The following is a 23,831-nucleotide window of genomic DNA, read 5'->3' on the forward strand; positions in this document are numbered from 1 at the left end:
AAAGTAATTCTTCTCTGCTCTAACTGGCACGCTACAAAGAGGAACGAGGATATTACACAGCGTTGCAGAATCAATAGTTATTGTGGAAATTATTGGTTTGACGTCAAGGCCAATTAGCTGCAAGTGGAATTAGCACATACCCTGTGCGGGAAGACAAGTACATGTTCTTCCCTAGACGGGAAAGATGTTGGCTATGAAGGGCCTCCATGCAGGTGAGCACAGAAACTTCGCAATTAGCATCAGATTTCCTGATGCTGAAAAACCTAACACCAGCTTCTTCTCTCAGCACACAAGAGTCTGCAGCAACGACCTGATCTGTCCTGTAGATGGGACAAACTGAGAGTGGACAAATCTGCAGACCAGACTGACCCTTTGCATTTGGATTTTACACCTAAGAAAGGCTGTATCTGGCCAACCCGACGACTCACCCCATGTCAGAGAACCATGCTGGCTGAGGTCAACTCAAAACACCATCATATCCCTACGCCTTCCCACTATTGCCCGGACTTGCGCCAACAGAAATTTTATTCCATGTTGCAGCTAGGATTTACTGCATTTCATGGACTAATCTATGCTATGTCTGGTTTGGCTACTGAGAAACAGCTCAACACTTGAGATTAAGTTCTGCTGGAGGATTAAGTGCTTTAGAGAAGATAAGTATAGATGGAGGAGTGAGGAACATGCAAAGTTTGTCATACTAAAGGAAATCAGCTGCACAAATTTTATTAAACTTTAAAGATCCAGAAGAAGCAAGACAAAGGAGCTAACTTTCAGGACCTCCATGCAAGGTGGTGCAAAACTGAATATTTTTGCAGCAGCTTAATCCACACTTTGAATCTCACCCTGGGAGCAGCCAACACTGAAGACAACCTTGCAGAGGCCAGGAGGGTGAAAGCCCAGGGAGGGAGGCAGCCCCGGGGCTACGCCACGTCTCCATGCATACCCCTTCTGCTTCTCCTCTGGACCTCGACTCGCCTGCCAAGCCAACCACCCCCACCCTGCATTCACCAAACCAGTTCCTCAGTTCAGTGGGGAGCTGGCACCCGTCACCACCGTCACTGAGCAACACGGCACAAACACCACCACCACGGAGAAAGGCTCCTGCGACACCGCAGGCTGAAGTCAGCTTCCTGTACCCGGCTGGAAGCTGCCCATCCCACGGAAGACCTGTCCACCCCTATCTACTGCTGAAATCTCTGCAGCAGCAGCTCAACCGATTCTTTCCATAAAAGGCTTTCAGGGCCAAAGGGGACTTTTTCTTCTGGCTTTTTAAAGCAAGATGCACCGAGTTGCTTTGCAGCCTGCGATCTGCATGTGATCGCTGAAGTCCCTTTGAAATACAATAAACAGTACAGTAAACATTGGCTCACGTGTCGTCTTTTGTGCTACGGTGCGTAACCCTTGGTGGCACTTGGTGGGCAGCAGACCTCAAAAATGTTTGTGTAAACCGCATCGACCCCTGAAATAAGGAGAGCTGCCCTGATGCAGACTTGTGCACCGGAGGTGACAATGTCTTCCAGTCAGGGACAGCATTTAGGTGAGGATGGCAGGGTACAACAGGATCCCTTGGACCTACAGAACGACATGCAAAATGCCTTCACTGGGATAACTTGTGCAAATAATGTCACTCCCACATATCCAGCAGTATGCTGTGAAAAGCACCTGCAACAGTTCCTTGGGATAGTTCCTCTGTTATTTTTTATTTTATTCTCGAATCAGCTCTGCTTCCGTTTTGCTGAAGTGAGGCACCATTGTTGTGGTGGAAATGGAAAAAACTAGTCACGGCTGTAGAAACACAGAGACAACTCAACTGGGGCGATCACCCGTGTCCCGAGCTGCAAGACTCTCATAACTGAAATCTGTGGGAATCCCACCGCACCAACACTCAGCAGCTACAGTAAAACCCTGACGCCTTTGTGCTTTACACTTTTGCAAAAACAGCCTTAGAGCCTGGGGAGGTTCCGAAGCTGTGGCTAATACTGAAGTGAATGTACTAACGCTGCCATCCAGAGGTACTTGGGTGTAGCACACAGCTCTGTGTCACCAAGGAGTACCACGCAAGTGAGAGGACCTATGCATAATCTTATATATCAGACTTTAAACTGAACCCACCATAAAATAATTACATTTTCTGTTATTTTTTATTTGTCTTGCCCATCAGCTTTCATTCACTTGTTTTTTTCCATCTCTTTCAATACTCACTGTGTGTTTTGATTTTCCATGCATACTAAATCAGTCATTCTTAAAAATATATACAACTCTGACCTCTCTTAGCAAACAAGAGCTATTTCATTTTACTCACAATTGCTAACAACAGGACTGGCACCACAAGCTCAACTTAGAGAGACACTCATCTGTATTTCACTGCCATACAATAGTACATGATTTGAGATAACAGCAACCACACATTGAAACAGGAAACGTAACAGTGGAAAACAATCTTTTTTCCCCATCTAGAACAGCTGATGACTCCCTTTCAGCTGTGAAATCATGACTCAAACTTGATACAAGAAAATGTTTTTCCAGCATATGATTATACATGTTCATATGTGTGTGTGTGCGTGTATATACAGTTTATGTCAGTTGCCTGAACAGTTCGGATGCAGCATCACCTGCGGCATATTTTATGATGGGCAAAGTATGTCACAGGAGATATTTGTTCAGTAGCAAAGCTCTAACTTACCTCTGTGTGCAGAGATACCTCCTTCACTGACACCCATATCTGTGTGACATTAAGATGTGGATTCACAAAGTGATCCCGTTAATATCATAGTAAAATCAACCGTTGAATCCTTATTTTCTCGTTTAGGAAATTAATGGGATTACACAGATTACAGACAAATAATTCCAACGGCACAAACTCTATACTTACTTTTTTAATCTTTGGGATTTTTTGAGCTGTATTCAGATAGATAACTGATTTTGAGATGTACTATCTTAAAGATGCAAAAATACACAAAATACAAGACACTTGTATCTGGGTTTTTTTTCCTCAGAAATCATCACTTACTGGTCCATTAGAATTAAGATACTGGGTATTATTTTATTACCTTACACAAACTAAAAGGAAAATTGAGAAACAGATTGACTTGAAAACTAACAAAATAACTTTTCAGATAGCCTATGGCAAGCACCATTCTTACTTGCTGCATCCCTCCCAAAACCAGTATCCTTCTTTTACAGTCTCAGTATTTGAAAATCAAGAAAAACTGTGAAAATATAAATTCTGTCAAATGACAGATGGTGTCGCTGAACCATGCCTACTACAAAGAGGCATGGTTATGGTTAAGAGGAGATGGTTAAGAAGAGATTTTGAGTGTTATGGAATCCAAACATTAAATGTAGGGACCGATGTCTGCACTGCGTTTGGAGAGTCACCTTGAGCTGACCTCAAACCTAACCTCGTCTGAGCATCAGATGATGGCTTCATTTTCCACCAGTCAACCCTGGACCATGCCCTGTTTATAAGTGCACTCAGGTCTCCTATCAGCAGCTGCAGGGAGGTAGCTCTTGGGTCAATGAAAGCACAGGATCATGAGGATACCTGCATGGAGAAGGGCTTGAGGGGTCATTTGAAAGAGATGAGTGAGCCTGCAGAAGCCTACACTCCGGTAAGACAAAAAATGGAGAAACTGCTCTCGCATTTCAGACATCTCAGTGCTGAATACATGTCTGGAGGAAATAGCAGACATATGGAGTCCTTCATAAAGCTGTGAGATATGACCCACAGAGATCACTGAGTCGACAGTCTAATTTTATAATCTTAACCCTGCTAGAAGTTTTAGACACGTCTTATATCAAGCGTACAACACTTTCACGCAGCAGCAAAAAAAAATAAGCAAAACCCAAGAAACACACCAGTTCTATGCACTGTGATGAAAAAATTCTAGCAGTAATTTAACAGAAAATATTTCTTTAACAGATCAAAGACAGTATGTCTTCCCCCTCCCGCCACTTTCATACACACAGTGTTTTCCCATATTGCATTTTGCAAATGAAAATGTCATCATCCACCCAAGCCTAACCGCTGCACAAGGAGGTGTTTGTTCAGACAACAAATGCAAGTGTACATTGATGGCAAATTCGTGCCACCAACAGGAAAAAATCTGGAAAAGGCATGGAAAAAATCTGGTCTTGCACATTCGTTTTGAATGTGTACCAGGTTCCAAACCATAACTCCTCTTCTTTCAGAAATTAATGCGTCATATGAAAATTAGAGTGCAGCATCATTTGGCAGAAAGGTAAATACAAAAATCATTACCTACGGTTATCTCCCCTCTTTCCATGATTGCCCCCAGGGAGCGGAGGGTGTGCACTGACCTGTACTTCCCTGTCCGCACTTGCAGAGCTCTCATACCGCACCGCTGGGCACCTCCTACATCATTCACAATATCATCTCCAATCATGATGGCCTGTCAAAGCAATGAAATACAGAAAAACTGGCGTCAAGTGAATTTTATTTCTGCCATACGTCACACTCCTTTGACATAACAAACAGCTTGATTTGATGTTTAATACTGCCATCAGACAAATTAAACAAGATAATATTGTCATCGTATTGATTAAAAGTCATCCTACCTTGAATGTAATTCATGCTATAGCTCCTTGAGCAATGTACTAGTGCAGTACACATCTGTACAATTTGTAATCAATCACAAAAATCAAAGTGATTTGGCACAGTTCAAAGAAAATGTTGAATTTTATGAAGCTAGTCCTATTCTGTTCCTAATGATGCATTTATGTTATGCTCCAAGCAGTTTAAATTAAGTTTAACTTTTTAAACATTTCCTTAAAATTGGTATTCTAAAAGCCAGTCAAAAGCTTAAGCTTGTGATCACTGAGATGTGTAACTTCGCAGAGCTTGATCCCAACCCATGCTCAGGTTGATACAGAAATTTGGAAAATCACTGTAAAATCTGATTTATTTATTTTGCACAATGTGATACGATACGTACAGGCTTAGCATGGTTTGCGTTACAGTCAGCTTAAGTCTATGCAAATACTAATAAACTCAATTGAGCAGATTACCAAAAAAATGTAACCGAGAAAAGACCTTCTGGTTGTGCTAAGATTTGTCTGAGTGTCTGATGAAAACACGTGGCATGCACGCTCACTTCAAGAGTTCCTATCTTTGTTAAAGATCTTCGTTGAATTGAAGCATATCAACCAAGGGGTCTTTCTCATTAACAACTGCATCTTCAAAATTTCAAGTGCTTATTATCATCCTGCATTAAAAATTATTACATTTATTTCATTCTTCAAATTTAAAAATGGTTGGGGGGGGCTCATTTTATAGTTTCAACAAAAACCAGCACATACACAAAACAGTAATCTTCAATTAATAAGCAAAAAATCAGCTTTCAACCTTCCAAAGACATTCTGGATTACTCTGAAGAGAACGGAGGCAGCACACAAAACTGGGGAAACACACCAGCTTTGAAAATATGTAATCATCTAGTTTATCTATCCGGTTTTAAAGTGTGCTTTTGCACCTTCTTTATCAAAGTTGAATTTTATCTAAAATACATTAATTAGTTGCATCTTTAGCCACTTGATCTTCATCTTGTTGACGTAGCCTCCTGCTTCATAAACGTAACTGCCAGGCTTTTACAACGATGGCACCCTGCAACTCTAGAAATTCCTGCCTGAATTCCCGCGCCTTCCAAGTACTTTTGATTATTTTCATACCTGCACATCAGATACACAGAGTCACCATGCAAAGTGTTTCTTTTCTTATTAAAGAAATTGCCCTTATATTTTGTGTGGTTTAAGCTTTTTCTAGGGTCTGTCATGACGGGTCCTTGTCCCACGTATGGGGCTTGGGAGGTTAAAAGGCATGTTTGCAAGGGGACCAGGTTTGCCTTAGATGGCGGCTGGGTTACTGAGAGCAGCACCAAGGGGGACACCGCTGGGCACGCACAGAAAGCCAACCCAGCAGTTTTCCATCTGTGGAGAACTGATAAATAGGCCCTTGTCAGAGAGGTCATGGGAATGAGGCGCACACGGCAGAAGCAGGGATCGGCTTCTCCAGAAGCAGCGATCTACAGGAATGCTGAGTCTTTTCATACAGCTGGCTGCAGCTTTAAGGTCAAAAACATATAGAAAGTCTGCGTTGCAGGCGCCATTCCAGTTACCAGTTCTGCCTAATATAAAATCCTCTTCCTCCTTTGCCTTCACATGGAAGCACCTCTTTTTTACACAGCATGCAACCATACAAGAGCCAGTTCATCTTCTGTGTCACCCTCACTTCAGTTCCCACTCTGTAAGCAGTCTGCTGGGCAGGACTAAATCATACATATTGAAGAAGTCTAAAAATACTAAAGCTCCAGAGCTATTTTTATTAATCATCTAATTACAACAGAATCTTCTCCCACTTACTACACAGCATGTAAAGGAAATCTCAGGATATACCTAAAGCCGCAGCTGAACAGAAGATTTTCTGAGAGCATTCATAAACCAAACTGAGCTACGAACACGTATATCTGGAACAGCTTCCGTGATAAAAACTAAATCCTCTTTTGAGTAACGCATCAGGTGCGGTGTGCAAGATTACATATAGTAGTTACCAGCCCAGTCTATCTTCCATGTTGTTTTTTAATACTGTTCATGTGAGGGATGATCATCTTCCCTCAGGTGAGGGACGTAACAGGATGCCCTCTCAAGTCAAGGCTCATTTGTCAGGTACCACGTTGCAGTAGTTTATTTTGAAACAGTTTATATATGTCCACCCTTGCTTCATTCTGCCTAGAAGAGTCACCGCTGTGGCTAGGCTTTGAGAGCTCCTTTAAGGAGCAGAGAGACATAAGGACTTGTGACAAAGGGGTCAGAGCTAGGGAAAACAGGCCCATAGGGAAAGAGCAGGAGCAGGCTTTGGGACAGGTAGGTCTGCCTTTCCAGCTCTCTGCTCACAAACCGCTTCAAAGCCACCAGACGATGGAGGTCTTTTCCATCCTTTCATTATTGGACCATTTTCCTTATCCACTCTGCTCATGGAAACGCATGTGTTCCTAATAAGATGCCTTCCCCTGGAGATAGTTCACCTTTCCTTACCACTCCTCCAAACAAGCAATTCAGCATGAGATGAGGAGAAAATGATGGGTTATTTTAAGTAATTAGTAAATAAAGAATGTATACACAGATAAGGAAAACAGAATAATCCCACTGTTACATGCGGAGCTGCAAAGACCGCTTTGGCAACACCGCTCGCAGCCAACCACCATCACCAATTTCCCCCCAAGCTGCTTTGAGATATTTAATCATTCTCAACCACTGGCTTTAATAGTTTCTAATCCCCTCTTCTTATAAAATTCCTTCCAACACCTCCCTGAGGGGGACAGGGAACAACTGCGGGGGGGACCCCCGAGAGTCCGCAGGGGGGACCCCAGAAGCAGACCTGCCCTCTGCCACCCGCACACCCTTGCTCAGCCTGAACCCAGACGTTCAGGATGAGGTTTCTGAAGTAAAGCCAATTTCAGTCCTGGGTTCTCAAAACCCTAAAAATGAATTTCCTCTGAAAACGGCAAAGGGCAGAGCGAGGCAGCCCACCGAGCACTCGCTTGCTCGCCGGGGCTGTATTTTACCCCGTCCAGGCAAGTTTTCCCGCAAGACGCCCGGCAGCTCTGCAAGTGCAGCTGCAGATGAGCAGCGATGCCTGTCCAGGCCAGCTTGTGGCATACGCATACAAAAATGTACTCCAGCCCTCGGGGATTTCACAGATTTACTATCGGTGAAGGGCAATAATCACTAAAGGAGGAGCAATTACTCCCAAATCATTTAGGATTTAAAAAATCATTGGCAAGAAGATAGAGGTCAAAAGGTGCACTGTCAAGGGAAATAAAAAAACTCTACCTGTCAAACCTGGGTTTAACTTCCTCTCTGACTGCAATATGGTAAGAAGAGAGAAAGATATAAAACTGAAAGGTCACATACCCACTGAAAGCAAGAATTAAAAGATCCCCGTTCGTGTTCACATTTTACACAGGGATCACACCATTAATCTGTTCAATTATTCTGCGGAAGTTACTTTTTTTTAGATCGGCTAAAAATTTACTAAAAAGACGGGCAAAAATGCAGTGAGCCAGTCTCTCTGGTTTTTAGACAAATCGTCAAGGAATTAAGATGGGTGTAATTTGTATTTTCCTAACACATATAGCTGGTGAGAGATGGTGCGTGTGGTTGTACACATGCAGTAAATAAAGCACACGTGTGCCAAAGCTGAGTGAAGCCACTGCTCTTGACGAGTCCCCATCAAACTCAACCCAAATCGGCAGTGATAACGGAGGAGATGAACATGACCTCCAGGAATTTGGGGGTGGGAAGGCACAATATAATCCCCACTGGACAAACGTCTGTGGCACAGAGATCACCATCACGGTCAGCAATCTTACTGGTGTCGTCTGGGCTACAGACCCAGAGCTGAATGGAGGTGGGGACTGACTCCTCTTACCCACAGAAGCAGCCAACACTAATAAGCCTTCAGAGATGCTATTAGGGTGGTGAATGGGAACCTTAGGTATTTTTTGTCTGCAAACAGAGTTTTAGTATTTACTAAAATCACAGAAAAATGTCTGATCAGAAAAGGAGTCAGAGAGTCAGAAAATGAATGAAGCAGAGAGATAAAAATATTCTGTATTACCCAGCTATGCTCATGTTGCAGTGTTTACTAGGCCAAGCTCAGGTTCGGTACTTCGGAGGCTGAAGTCTACAGAGGTTGCAAACGGAGAGATGCACAGAAGGAAGTGTGCTAACTTCAACAGAATATTTAACACAGTGAATGCTTCTAGAGTCAAACATATTTATGCCTAAACAGATTTTTGCTATAGGCTTAATAACCTTAATCAAGCTAAATGTGCCAGGGACATAAGGAAATTAAGCTTATACACAAAATCTTGATTAAGGTATTAAACCCCGTTGCACAAGAAATACGATGCATTTACTTGTCTCCCTATTCTCCTTGGCCCAACCGGTAATCTCCCAGGCTTCAGGATCCCATATTACCGTTAATTAGGTTTCTGTCTTGGAACTATTATGTGTGCAAACATCAAACACGCAAAGCGCATTGCATGCGGCCTCTGATCTGGGAGAAAGTGTGCAACAAGGCAGGTGAAACAAAGAAATACATTAAACCTCCAGGGCAGATTTCCAAAGGCTGCAGGGCCAGCCAGGTTTCAATAAGCTTTCAGCAGGACTCGAAGCTTGAAACTTCACTCGGCCACTTAACTCTTCTTTTGGAGATGGAAAATCTTCCCCTGTCGTGGCCGGTGAGCAGGGAGGGGATGCCGGCACGGCGGCAGGTCCTCCGTGCCACTCTCGGGGTGACCTCCCTCTGCTCTCACGCACCACTAACTCCCACCTGAGACTTGCAGGTGGCAGAAATGGGAATTGGTTAACTACCAGTAGTTTATGCACTCCAGTATGACCTGCCATAACTCCCATTAAAGCAGGACAATTTGCTACAGAGAGAACTTTTTATGATTATATAAAACTACCGGAACCTTAACATTATTTAGGTTTTATTGTAAAGCTGTAAAAATCATCCACTGTTACAGCTGCCTTAAAACATATGAATTAGGCATTTCAGTAACCTTTAAGATGTGTTATTCTTTGTCGTATTACTGAATCATAAGATAGGTCTGGTTACCTCTAAGAGGTTTAAATTTCCAATCTATTAAAGTAATACCGGCAATCTGTTATTTCTAGGCCATTGAGGAAAGGTTAAAATGAAAATTGGACTTTGGGGAGTTCCTCCTATTCTAAGTGCGGGTTGAAAACATCTCAGCAGCAGAAGGCAAAGTCAGGGTCTCGGTAAGAAGCAGTTATCAAGGGAAACGACTGGTGATAACTTTATTGATTAAAGCAGCTTGAGAAATTTAAGATTTGCCACTGTCTAGAATTACTGTGGTGAGATAGCTTTATTAAAAAGGTATTTTTCATTAAAAGTCAGGTGAAAGAAAATTGTAATATGTTTTCAAAAGCTCAGCTCGTCTAAAATGGTTTAATGACGGTATGGATTAAATGCATTCCACAGGTGGAATAAATTACTGGCAAACATTTTATAGAAGTAAAGGCAAGCAAAACCAGTCCTTGTCATGCCATTACAAATGCAGAGAAGTATAGCTCATTCAGGAGACAGATTAAAACGTAACACAGTGCATTACTAAGGAACTCATTGAACTGCATATACTGAGCTTTTATTATTATGTATGACAAACTAAAACAACCTACAAATCCTTCTCAAAAGAACATTAATGTTGCAAGGTCAAGCACTCAAAAGGTAGGAAAATATGTCAGAATTAAGGTAGTTTGCTCTGCTGTAATTTGTTTCTCCTATGCATGTGCATCATGACCCAGGTTTTAACTCCAGCAGCATGGACTATTTTTTCCGTAGTCATCATAGAATCACAGAATGGTTTGGGTTGGAAGGGACCTTAAAGATCATCTAGTTCCAACCCCCCTGCCATGGGCAGAGACACCTTCCACTAGACCAGGTTGCTCAAAGCCCCATCCAACCTGGCCTAGTCAAAGCACGGAGTGACTGGTGCCATTATACAGTGGTGTCTAGTGCGCTCCTCCTTGGTTAGACACATACTCCCTTCATCTCGAATCTCTCTGAATACAAAAAATTACACCTACAGACTAGACATATGACTACAACAAACTGATGGCATTTAACACTAGAAACTATACGGAAAAAAATGTGTGTCAAAATATAAAGTTAGTCACTAGTAGCACTATGAACATCTGGCAAATAGCAGAGAGTGAATAAATAGTAGTCTCTGCTGGGGACTATTACTGCTTTTCTGTACCCATAACAAATCCTCCTGAAGTCGATGGGAACCACTCACCAAGGCTCACCCTATGGGACCATTTTTGCCAGCTTGGTGATGCATTGTATAAAATTTTGTTCCCTGGAGCAAAGTTTTTGAGACAGGAGTTCTGGTGCCCTGTCGCATCCCTGTAATGATACTCTCCCTTGGTGGCAGGGGCTGACGCGGTCTCAGCACACTGCGAGCTAGGCAAAACAGCGTCTGAGGACAACCGCACCATCCTGCCTATGGAAAAGGGCAAGCAATGCCACTACACAGGGCCACAAGGATAAAAAAACCCAAAAAACCCTCTTCCCTCCAGCTCCTGTGCACCGATAGTTTCTGACATAAGTGGAAAGGAAACACAAACCTTCATGCATCTGATTTAGACAAACAGTATCCAAGGGCTGAGCTCTGTGGGTTTTTTTTTTTCCTTTGTTCTTTTTTCCAGCTACTTTTTCTTCAAATGCCACTTTGTGTCTCAAATGGGTTTTTTTGTTTGTTGGTTGGATGAATGGATTGAATAATTGCCGTGGCTGTACCCGGGATATTATGTTCAGGGTGAGCTATCTTGTTACTGGGAAGATATTGACAAACTGAAGGGAGTACAGAAAAGAGCACCGCAGCGGGTTAGGGTGCAGAGGGACTGAATCACAAGAGAAGCTGCTGAGAGCTAAACACACAGTTTTAGTAAGAGACAACGACTGTAATGATAACAAGTCTGGAGGTAACTGGAGGGAGAAAATATGCAGGAAGGCAAGCAGTTATTTTGGTTGTTACCTGGAGTAAAACTAGAAATAAGGAGATGCAGTTGAAAAGGGAAGTATCCCGATGAATCTCAGAAAAAGCTGCCTGCCCACGAGACCTACTCGGCTGTGAACGCTGTCCCTGGGGTACTTACAAAAGCCCAGTTGTTTGGCTCACTGAAAACTACTCTGGACAAAACATTAATAAACATGGAGCAGGGAACACTCCTGCACAGGGAAGGAGATGGATTAGGTGGCCTACTAGGTCTTTTCCATCTCCCCACTCTATAATAAGTAAAACGCAAGCACATACTGAATTACAGGGCCATAATTTCATCTCCAGGCTCTAGGGACCTACAAGCCACCCAAACTTCACTCCTGTTGTTTATAATGTCACCAAAACCCCCTGATGGAATTATTACGTTGTAATTCACTGCTGTCTGTGAGTCATCTCATACTCATCCTTATGTCCTGTGTGACATAACAACAAATCAATAAAGAGGATCTGGGCACAACTACAGAGAGGGGAAAAAATGGGCTGTACTAAGTAAGCAGGGAGCATCACACATTCAGTGTGTTTCTGGAAAGCGTGATGAATCCAATAACACGGGAGGAGGTTTTGGGTCAGTCAGTGCTTCTCGTTCACCTAAATTAGAAAAAAAAATAATTCTGCCTTTCCTTTTTACTGAAAAAAGGTAGTCAGTGTGACACCAAAGGAAATAAATAACATCTTGGCTGCAATTCCACCATTCTGCAGTCTCCAATTACCAAGTGGACTACCAGGCATTGGGGCACCTCTCATCTTGTGAGGCACAACATCTTCCACAATTCCTTGGGAAACCTAACTTCTATTCTTTTGTATTGTTTTCTTTAGCCTCCAAGTAAAGGAATTCCACCACAGAAGTGCATGTTCTTTTGAACTATATGGTTTGGGAGGAAGGCGAATAAGAAAGCACAACACAAAAGTACAAGTAGAAGGAGAAACCACAGTAGAGAATGGAGGGATGGAAGACACTAAATTGGGTAGAGGTATCGAGGGCACAAGTCAGAGCAAAGTGAGACAGACCCAGGGAATGAAAAGGGAAATAGCAGGCAGTCAAAAAGAACCCTCAAAAAAAGCAGAGAAAATAACACCATGCCTTTCAGGAGGGCAGGAAGTACGAACACAGCAGAAGAAATTCTACAGGTCCCCAGCTGCTAGCATTTACCCTCTTGGCTGTCAGTTCTCTTTTGTCTACTTCACGTTATTTGACAGAATACGCAAACATGGGGTTTTTTCCCCTCTGAAGCATTTTTTCAACAATTTTTCTTTTCCTTTTTCTTTTTTTTTTTTTTTTTTTGCGTAATTCATAGGAAGATCCTGAATATAAATATTTCTCTGCACCATGTACAACACACTGGGTTCGGAAAAAAGTATTTGTATATCCACCCAAAGTTTACCATGTCCTCCTGGCCACATTGCCTTCAACTACTTCTATAACTTTCCGTGAAAGACAGCAAACCAGAAAAAATGCATCAGTGGGCATAACTATATGGCACAGCCAGTGGTCACGGCATTAGAAACCTTACCTGCTGCGGTGGAACTCCCATTTCTGCTAAGGCTGACTCAAAAAACATTTTTGCTGGTTTTCCCACTACCTCAGCTTGAACATCACAAGCATACTGGAAAAAAAGAAGAGAGAGAGAGACACAAAAAACGCTGATCAGAAAAGGATTTGTTCAACTCCATAACTCCAGCCAATTGTATAAAAAGTATGTAATTATTGATTTTTGCCCTTAAATAACACAATGGATTAGCGGGTGAAGGTGAATATCAGAGAATTTGGATAACAGAAGTGTTTAATATTCTCTGGCAGGAGAGAAAGTCCTCCTGAAACATCTCAAGTTACAAACCTGTTACGCTCTCCATCATGGCAGCAGTCTTCAGACTCAGTTCCAGTATTGCCCACTTTTGTAAGAGCATCACTCTCAAAGAAATAGCAAATATCCTTCATATGAAATGACGAAAAGTACTGGAGGGCCTTAAGAGATGTAGAGGATTTCTTCAACCATCTGGCATATTTTTAATGGTTCAAGTGACCAGCCCGAGCTGAAAAGCTTTATTCTCCCACAACTAAATATGAGTAGTGTGCTGAAAAATTTGAATAAATAAGGTCTTTCTAGCTTGTTCCTCGGCAACTAGAAGCCTGAACTTATTTTGGGAGGCAAAAGCTCTCCCCAAAACTCACACGGATCCAAATGAATGTGCTGCAAGCACACATTATATCCCCTATCTTCTGCGCTTGTATACTCCCCTACTTTGCTTTACTCTCTGCATTCACTCTGTATTTATTTTTTAATCTCTCTGCAAGCCTATAAAAGGGAGCATAATGATTCTCTCCTTCTCTCACCCTTAGGTTGGCTTATCTATTGGGTTCCAGTCCTGCACAGACTTAATCAGGCTTAAAAACAGGATTGCACTTAAGTATCTTGCTGAATAAAGGCCTTTTGCTGTAAACTGTTAAGGGCAAGGGCTGTGTTAACAACGCTACACCAAACATAAAATGGACCTTCAGTTTTTCTCGGGTATCTTGCAGACAATATTCTATGTTTTTCTTTTCTGACTCCTTCTTTCAAGGGCCTCACTTCCAATAAAGGTACCACAATGGTAAAAGCTCACATTTTAAATAAAATTTAAAAAATGAACGAAGCCAGAAAACAAATGAATCCACTCGTCTTTAGAATGCAGCAAATGAGTTTCAATCTGTGGAAACTTCCTCCACCAAGGTGAGTAATTACAGAAGATGACCCATATTTATACCAGTTACTCTTTTAACAAGGTGCACAGAGCGAGTAAGCATAATGCAAGCTATAAAATACCTCTAATGCCTTCATATATGCTCCAACATCAAGTTTCAGACCATCGGTTTCTTTATAGTAGCGTCTGGAAATGAAAGTGATAAAGTTCAAATGAAATGGCAGTTAAATACAAAGAAACCACATTTTATTATTTCTGTGCCTATATAGATGTCCATATGGCTGCAACAAAAAGTCAAGTCATCATAAACTCTGGAGTCTTAATTTAACACCAGGAATTAAGTAAAGGACAGGCTCAGTACTGTGCAATGCTGGGGAAAAGATCTCAGACCGGATGCCCATCTGGCATCTGGGACACAACTCCCCTGGTTCAAAGGGATTTCAACTAGCTTCTATCAAGGATGAACGTGGCCTGTATTTTATTGCACAGAGTACTAGCTGCTCGCAAAAGACAGCAGTTACATTGTTCTTCCTTTAATCAGCGATGGAGACCCCTTGGCAGATACAAGATGAGGGCTGGCACCAACCAGCAGCTCTAACACCTTCTTCAGTATATCCGAAGGGGACCCCAAACAGTTGACCATCATTGTTTGTCACCAGCCTCCCACATGAGGAAAGCCAGGGCACTGTTTATCAGGACTAAGAAAGCCCTCCAAGCTAAATTTTGTTCCTTCTAAAAATGTTCTTATTGCCACGAAGCTCATAAAATTAGTTAGTATCTTTACGGCGTTTTTCTGGAATAGCAATTCACATTAACACAGGTCTCCCAAGCTCTCCTGATCAGAGCAAAGACAGGTTTCTATATGACAGGAAAAAAAGGTAGGATGAGCAGTCAGTTAAGATTTTATGCCTTATCCTTCTGCCATTTTCGATTATTCAGCACAGCCTCCCTTTAAAATGACCACTTGACCTTTGCTAGAACAGCCATTAACCTTCTACAGTCTAGCGTAAACAGCTTAATTTTCTGACAGTGGCATGACAGAAGAAATTACAAAGCCAATTCCCACTCTCAGCCCAAAACAGATGCTAAATGTAAATCACTCCATTTTCAGGAGGAGGGCATTCTGCTTCAGTGACTCTGACACTTTTTGTTTTCTATGGAATGAACTAAAACTTCAACCAAAACCAAGCTACTTGCCCAAGGTAGGCACCTTGTTAAGGTCCACCCAATTACACTGATTCTGCACACTAAAAACAAAGCTGGCTTGTGGCTGGTTTTTGTATATGGCCCTTTGCATCAGCGAGGCTTCTCTAGTTAGGTGAACAATTCACTCAATTTATAATCTCCCTTCTTTGAGTAAGAGAACTTACCTACCAGGGTAACTCATTCAGAACTCATGTTCACATTACCTAAATGATCAATCATTAAAAAAAATATGCTCATGGTGAAAAATGAGCTCAGAATATCCAAAAATCTGTATTGTTAAATGAAAAATAACATTTCAAAAAAATAACAGCGGGTCTGTTTTAGAGCCATCTACATCAATGAATGACCATATAAATAAATACTTTTATATGCACAGGGTACAAAGGCATTTTCGCATTGATCACGTTGCACATCTTAAACAAAGGTTGATTCTATATTTCATTTTGAAAGATGGTATTACATAACACAAAACTTGGTTATTTTATGTACATTAGCCATTCTGCTGGTGGCTTAACATTTTCTCCTTATCCTTCTAACTGAGAAACAGTAAGGATTTTTCGCCCGTGTTGTAAGATCAGAGCGTGAGTGTCAGGTAAGGCAACACAATGGATTTAACTGCTCCTTCCCGCTGATAAGTTCTACCCAGCTGGATCAATAACCCACAAACTAAGAAGGGTTTTCAAACCCATTACGGTCTATTGAACCACTGAAAAAAGTTGTCACTACAGTTTCCTCAAACTAAACATGCATTAGTCTTTTTTAAGCCCATACATCACACAACAGATAAGAATAACTCCTTCAAGGCCGTTGGGATTTGTCATTATTCAGCGCTGGCACTAACACCCTCCTGTTTAAAATCTCAGAATACTTCTAACTGAATTGTTTTTAGGAAAACATTCAAATTCCTTGACTGGATTTTTCCTGCATGTGAAAGCAGGAGGTCAAAATTTACCTTTAATGTTCAGAGAATAATTAAAAATGTCTTTTGATATTCAAACTATCAAAACAATTGAGCTGTCATTTCAAAAGCACGGTTGTGTTTGCAGGTCTTCGCCATACACACCAGCCCAGCCATTTCTCAGTATATCCTCGGGCTATCCCCCTAGGTCTTCTTGGCCACCACACTTTACTCACAGCTAGAGGAACATCTACGCCCATCTCCAGCATAGTTTGGGTGGAGTTTGTGCATTGCAGCTACTTTCATAAATTGGCAGGGTTTCTATAATAGCAAATAAAAACTCTCCTGGCTTCTTATTCCTCGTGTATGGCGATTCTCAAGCCACCAGCATGAAAGTGCTCCCTTATGTATGACATTTTCATACATATGAATCAACCTGCAGAGATGCTAATGCCAACTTTCAGAGACGGCATCTTTAAGTACCACTCAAATAGCAAGGAGTCATTTACGTCACACAGGCCACGAGCCACATCCAGTATCACATCTCAGCCACTACAAATGTGGGCAGGATTCAAACCTGGAAGAAGAAACCTGGCTGACTGTTGGCTGAAATAGAGAATTTTTGGATCCTCCTCACCATTAGTAATTTCAGGATGCTGGAAGATCAAACTGCATCACAAATCTACACCAACAGCCCTTTATCCAAGCATGGCCTGTTGGATATTTTTGTTTTGGGTTTCTTTCACTCTTAAAAATCATTTATTTTCCGTTGTCCTGGTTTCAGCTGGGATAGAGTTAATTTTCTTCCTAGTACCTGGTATAGTGTTATGTTTTGGATTTAGCATGAGAATAATGTTGATAACACACTGATGTTTTTAGTTGTAGCTAAGTAGTGTTTATACTAAGTCAAGGATTTTTCAGCTTCTCATGCCCAGCCAGCAAGAAGGCTGGAGGGGCACAAGAAGCTGGGAGGGGACACAGCCAGGGGAGCTGACCCAAACTGGCCAAAGGAATATTCCATACCATCTGATGTCATGCCCAGTATATAAACTGGAGGGAGTTGGCCGGGATGGTTGGATCAAACTTGGGAACAAGTTTGGGAACAAACTGGGCATCGGTTGGCGAGTGGTGAGCAACTGCACTGTGCATCATTTGTTTTGTATATTCTAATTCTTTTATTATTATTATTATTATTATTGTCACTTTATTATTATTATTATCATTATTATTATTTTCTTCCTTTCTGTCCTATTAAACTGTCTTTATCTCAGCCCACGAGGTTTACTTTTTCCGATTGTCTCCCCCATCCCACCGGACAGGGGCAGTGAGCGAGCGGCTGCATGGTGCTTAGTTGCCGGCTGGGGTTAAACCACGACATCAGTTCAGACAGGAACACATGGCTACAGGCAGCAGTTAAACCAACAATTCTCATCTCTGAGATCTTGCAGGGGCAAAGACAAAAAGACAAGCAATGCCTATAATCCTACTGGCCTCTCGCAATACTCATTCACTTGGGGGTTGCACACATCAAAATCCAAACTCTCCATCATTTCTATGGGTTTTTTAAGAGGCTCTCAGACTGGCTCTTAAAGCAACAAAAGTCCTTTTCTTAGTGGCTTACAAAACTACAGCTATTTAACCCTCCCACCACCACCTGCAAACATGTGGATCGTTTCATTGAGGTCTAGCTCACTCTTGAACGCTGACTTTGAAGAGTCGGAGGCTGGCATTTGCTGTGCTTATACACCAGGGCGTCTCCACATTCTCTAAAAGCTGCTACAATTCCTCCTCAGAAGAGCAGCTGTATCTCTTACCCTCTAGCAGTCGATGAAACACATCCACACAACTGCTTACTCTGCACTGTCTACAGAAAAAAGACCACCGACAGCTGAAATTCAAGATGCCTCATCCAGTGCTGTAGCACCACAGAGACCCTACTGATGAGTATTTTCAAAGTCAACTAGAGGATTCGGCATGGCAAGTTCAGTGACTTCCAGTGCCCTTTGCAATCCTGCATCAGCACAGGGCTCATCTGTGGCTCATGGGGAGCACCCATACCACCTTCTTTTAGAGACCTATTTCAGTGTAATCACCTCAGTTTTCCCTTCCACTCTTGGAAAGACTACAAGTCAGTCACAGAGGACAGGAGGCCAAGTTAGGTGACTGAATTACCCATCGAGGACTCTTCGTGGACAGATACCTGAGCAGATCAGCCTCCCAGTCCAGACACATTAACTGCTTAAAAGTTGGTATTGTGAATGCCCACACCGATATCCGGCCTCCATTAAGTACAAAGATGCTGGGGGAAATTAAAAAATGCAGAGACTTGAGGAAGAAACAGTGCTTAACTCACCCTCTTCCAAGGGAGATCAAAACAGGCTTCTCCATCCCAATCAGAACTCGGAAAGCTTCATTAAGGTTTGCATAGGTGAAGTTTTCTGCTGCATCTCCAATAACCACACAGTTTGGGTTTGCTTTATCAATCTCAGCAAATTCAGGGACAAGATCTATAGAAGGAAGAAAAAAAAAAAATCCACAAATCCCTTACCATTTCAGATCCCATTGGAACTGATGGTTTTCCCCCAGATTTGTGTTTCCCTTCATTCATTACACAACACATTAAAAAAAATAACAAATCCAAGTCTGAATCAAGTGTTCTTCAGACCTCTCTATTCCTGACTGGATCCTGCTATTCATCTGTCCTACAACAAAGAGCAAAATAAACCATTTCCTACCCTTGCCTTAGCTCCCGCCACCCACATCGCAGTGGCTCATTATACCCAAGCACCTAGACCTGAGGCAAACTCCTGGGCAGCTGAATCAAAATGTATAACAGCGAGGGCAGGATCCACCTCCTTTCTCCATACCCACATTCTACAGAAGAAAACGCTTTGAACTTAAAACCTCTGTCATGATAACAAAGACAACGTAATGTCCTGCACAAGACCTCACCTATCTCCTAGTCTCTGTGGTTAAGCTGCAGACTCCTTTGTACACTTGCTGACCCCCAGCACAACTCTGTGCCTTCACCGTACCACTGCCATAATGGAGATCTCGCTCAGGCCAGACCGGTGAGGTTTATTACACAGTCTCATGACTAAGGAAAAAGCTTTTCCCTGTAGGAAAACAACAGCTGGGAGCTCTTCCCCGCACAAGCTATGGGAATTCACTGCTTTATCGCAAATGCCCACATCTCTCTGGGCTGTCCCCCTACGTGTCCCAGCATCTGCTGCGGCGTTGTCCCACCATTGTGCACAAGCAAGTGCGGCCTCAAGTTGCGCTCCTTCAAAATGCGGCAGGCTGCTGGTGCTGGGGCAGTGACCTCGGCCACAGAGATGTCAAAGCCCATGCCCTGGAGCTTCTTCACGAACTCCTCCCGCGTCGCTTGGGTTTCATTAGTGCAGAACCGCAGCTTCAGACCAGATGCTTTGATCCTGTTGAGTAAAAGTGACAGAGGGGTTAACCAGACATAGTAAAGGAGCTAAGAGTATCAGCTTTGCTGTCCCACCCCCAACTTGGATAATTACAATAAAAATGCAAAGATGATATTCCAGAACAGGAGCAGGATCCCTTACTGTGACCAAGACACACCTAAAATACTGATTCTGGGCACTACAGCTGCAGTTTTCATGTGCAGACCCCTGCCATAGCATGTAACTGCTCTTCTGGAGCAGAGAGCTAAGCTGAACATGGCAGCACAGGTGATGCCCACCATCCCCAGGACACCACAGTCTGTCAGGCACACACTCCCTCCACACATCAAAAAACTCCAATCCAGTTCCTTTCCTTTAAACTGGTCCATGGCTGCAGACACACATGACCTGAAGGCACTGCACAGCCATGAGTACAGCAGCTGGTGTGATACCACTGGCTATTAGCATTTTAACTTGGATTTTCACCTTTCCACTTATTGATCACCTGCTGCAGTGATCCGCTGGAGGTAACAGCAAGGCTTTGCACTTCTGCAGACTCCAGGTAAGAGGCCAGCTAGCTGCAATGATGCTTATATCAACACTGGGGTGGCTTCAGTTACATTTCTCATTTAATCTCTCATAAAACACCTGTGCTGTCACTTGGTGGGTAATCCTGAAAAATAAGGTACTTCAACTGATTCATTAATAAATGTTTACAGGTAAATGGCTTCTCAAGGGAAGAAAACATGGCCCCAAGTGCCCAGAGCCAAGGACATGGTTCCTGTGGATCGGTACTTGGCAATCTCATGCAAGTCCTCTGCCTCTAAGTGGCTTTGTTTCCCGACCCAAGCTGTGGTGACCGACTGGGGATGTCATGAAAAGGCCTCTTCTCCCAGGATGAGCTTCAGCTATTTGGGGAACCAACATATTTCAAAGTGGCCATGGAAAATCAGAAGCATTGAAAATGTATCACAATTTTTTTTTTAAATATTTGCCAAAGGGACTGTCACTCAGCTCCTCAAATACATTAAAATGCCTCCTTTTCGTCACTTTTAGTGTGAATTTGTGCATAATTATCTTTGAGGACCTGAGCTCATACAGGTTCAGATACCTAGGTAAGTTTGGGGCTAGGCTTACAAATTCTAATTAAAATATTATTACTTTTCTTCGTGTTAGGATGAAAAAGGACTCTTCTATTAGGAAAGCCCCTGCATTGATTCTCAAGACAACAAAACACGCTGGGTTCCTTTTCTAGGGAAGATGATCCCAATCGGTTGGTGCAAACACCAAAACCATCTCAAGGTAACACATCTGATGACGAACTTTCCATCAAAGGATTCTTAGAAATCCGGTCCTGACCCAGAGAGCCGCTTCCGCTTGTTAAAACTGCACGCCAGTGTCTTCTTCAATAACGCTGGTGATTCATTTCTCTCTTATTATTTGTCTTTCCTAATCATAGGTATGTGAATTATCAATTACACTTAGTGGTTAATTGCCCTTCATAAAGATAGCTTTTCTATTTTAAATTAGGCAGTTAATATATTGTAACTAATAGCATCCACTTGTACATTATAAATATATCTTCATTGATTGGAGCAGTGAATGTGAGATTCACTCACAAGTTAATGAAGCAATTGAGTGAAGTGCAGGGTGTACCCAGGGAATAATTATTGTTAATGAATTATGATGTGACCTTCTCAGAACAATGAACAATTGGTGTGACAGTGGGATGACAGTATTCCACATCTGTTATTCGAAACACGTTTTCAGCTGTAGTTAAAAAGCAAAGCAGTGTAATTTGGATACATAACAAACTTTAATAGTGTGTGCCATGGTTAAAAAAAATCTTATTCTAAACGCAAAGCCTATCTGCACACTCTTAGGAAAAAAAATCCCATGATTCACAACTGCCTGGAAGCAGACATTTGTTGAATAAGAATCTATTTTTTCTCTTCCTAAAGGTCAACGAAATGAATCCAGGAACAACACTAACTGCCGACTCGCACAGACAAACAAGCACCCTCATGGGTCAGCTTGGTGAAAGCAAAGACTCAGTTTTCCTGTACTACAAATTTAACTTCCTTCTCAGAATTTTAGGTGAAAAACAGAGTTACACTTCTGAAAGGCTTGACCAAAGCGGAAGCAGTCTGGACACATCCTGTACTGCTTCATGCCTTCGTGGCCACCAGCAATTACCACCTCAACAAACGAGCTCAGTAAATGCTTAGGATCAGGTGAGGTCTACAAAGAGTTAGGCCAAGCTGGTCAGAAAATGGAAGTCCTCTGGTGAAACATGAAAAGGACTCTCAAAAATACCCTGGAATACTAAACAAAAGAAAAATCATCAAGAACTCCAGAGAAGACTTATTTCTACAAAAATACCTTTTCAATGTATTTACCTGTTCTACAAAAGCCACGTTTTCCTTCAAAGTTACCGTCCCTAAAAAGACCCTCTGCTAGCTCTCCGCCAAATCCTTGTACAGTACAGTCACACTCACCAGTACATGCATGATGACACACACACCGGGACGAATCCATCCCTCAGTGCTCAGCGCAGGGACTGTGAGCAGAGCCTGCAGGCCAGCACGCATCAGCAAACAACTGTTAACTCAGAGCTTAAATAATTAGGGAGAGCTTTTAACAACAGCTCTACATGGGGGAAATCCTGGCTCTGCTCATGTCTACAGCAAAACTCTCCTTCAGTTTTCACGGTCAGGTTTTGCACCAGGAGAAACTAAAAGAGACAGCTTGAAGGCCTCTGTCTCACAGAGGCGGGATGCTTTGCACAGCGAGTCTGTACTGCACTGGGGGCACTGCTGCTAAGCTGGCCAGCTTAATGGGAAACCTTGAGCTACTGAGCTGACCCAGCCACCAGTGTTCACATTTTAAGAAGCACGTGCAGAGCAAGTTACTCCAATTTCTAGTGCTCGTGAGCGTGGGGATGTTAGGAGAAGAATAAAGAACAAAATTTGTAATGTGATGCCTTATAAGATAAAGAGCAAGGGATTAGATACCTGCAAGTACAGAAGAATGAGGCAACAGCAGATGAAATACACAACACACATTTTATCAAGATCTCCAGCGTATTACAGATTTATCAGCATCTATATTACAGAAGCGCAGGCACACCCAGGAAACCCAGTCAATCAGGGCTTCAGCTGACTTCCACACATCGTGGCCCTGATAAAGATCCCACTCAAACTCCAGAAGCACCAGAAATCAATCCTGATTAGAGCACAAGCCGAGCACATGGAGAGGCAGCACTGTGCTCCACGCTGCAGTGACTCTGCATGGTCCGGGTAGCTGCGGACATCCCAAGGCTGACTCTCACTCCCCGTTCGGGGCCATCAACAGGCTCACCGTCAGACAAATCTGCTCCGTTTCCAGCACGACTGCTCACACCACTCCTAATGCCCACGAGCAGGAAGGGGGGAACTTGAACTTCACCTGCATGAGGGGAGCTAGGTGTGAAGGGAGAGCAGTTTCTGACCTTTCGGGGTGTCACAAATGGCTAACTCGGCTAAAAGCATCTCTGCAGCAAAAGAAACTTGTCGGAGCCCCTCTCAGAGGGGACAGCAGAATGTGCAGGGCAGCAGGGAGCAGACAAAAAGTCGAACTGCACCCCTCCAGCTGCGCACCGCACAGGCTCTGCTGCCAGTGCTGGCTGTGCTGGCAGAGCAGGCACCGGCTGCCTGGGGAGCTGCCACGGCACACAGGCGCTGAAGCAAAGGAACAAGTCACAGAAGGAACTTCCAAGCCTAAAATTATAAGCGGACAGATGAGCACTGAACTAACACACCAACAGGTGGGTAAGGAGACTTTTTCTAAGCCTTACCAGAGGAGGCATTTAAACCCACTCCAGACTGAAACAACTGCTCCGTTGCCCAAACAATCCCTAAATCTAGAACCAGGGCAACCACCTGGCTCCGGGCATGCAGTGAGCACACATATAGGGGAGAGATGGAAATGAGGTTTTTAATTTCAGCCCTGAGTTGCCCCTCACGCTACGCCAGCTCTTTGAACTGA

The 23,831-nt window shown here is 42.9% G+C and overlaps 1 protein-coding gene across 1 annotated transcript in view; it reads right to left on the reverse strand.

Annotated features, from left to right (window-relative positions):
- Positions 1-23,831, reverse strand: part of LHPP (phospholysine phosphohistidine inorganic pyrophosphate phosphatase) — an 88,756-nt gene that overhangs the window by 55,855 nt on the left and 9,070 nt on the right. The window contains exons 2-6 of the mRNA XM_050898739.1: positions 19,639-19,826; positions 18,746-18,899; positions 14,411-14,474; positions 13,121-13,213; positions 4,321-4,412 (exon numbers count right to left, since the gene is read on the reverse strand). Coding sequence (XP_050754696.1) covers positions 4,321-4,412; positions 13,121-13,213; positions 14,411-14,474; positions 18,746-18,899; positions 19,639-19,826 — 591 coding nt within the window. The remainder of the gene's footprint in view (positions 1-4,320; positions 4,413-13,120; positions 13,214-14,410; positions 14,475-18,745; positions 18,900-19,638; positions 19,827-23,831) is intronic.

Source organism: Gymnogyps californianus, chromosome 6, assembly GCF_018139145.2.
Source record: "Gymnogyps californianus isolate 813 chromosome 6, ASM1813914v2, whole genome shotgun sequence".
NCBI lineage: Eukaryota > Metazoa > Chordata > Aves > Accipitriformes > Cathartidae > Gymnogyps > Gymnogyps californianus.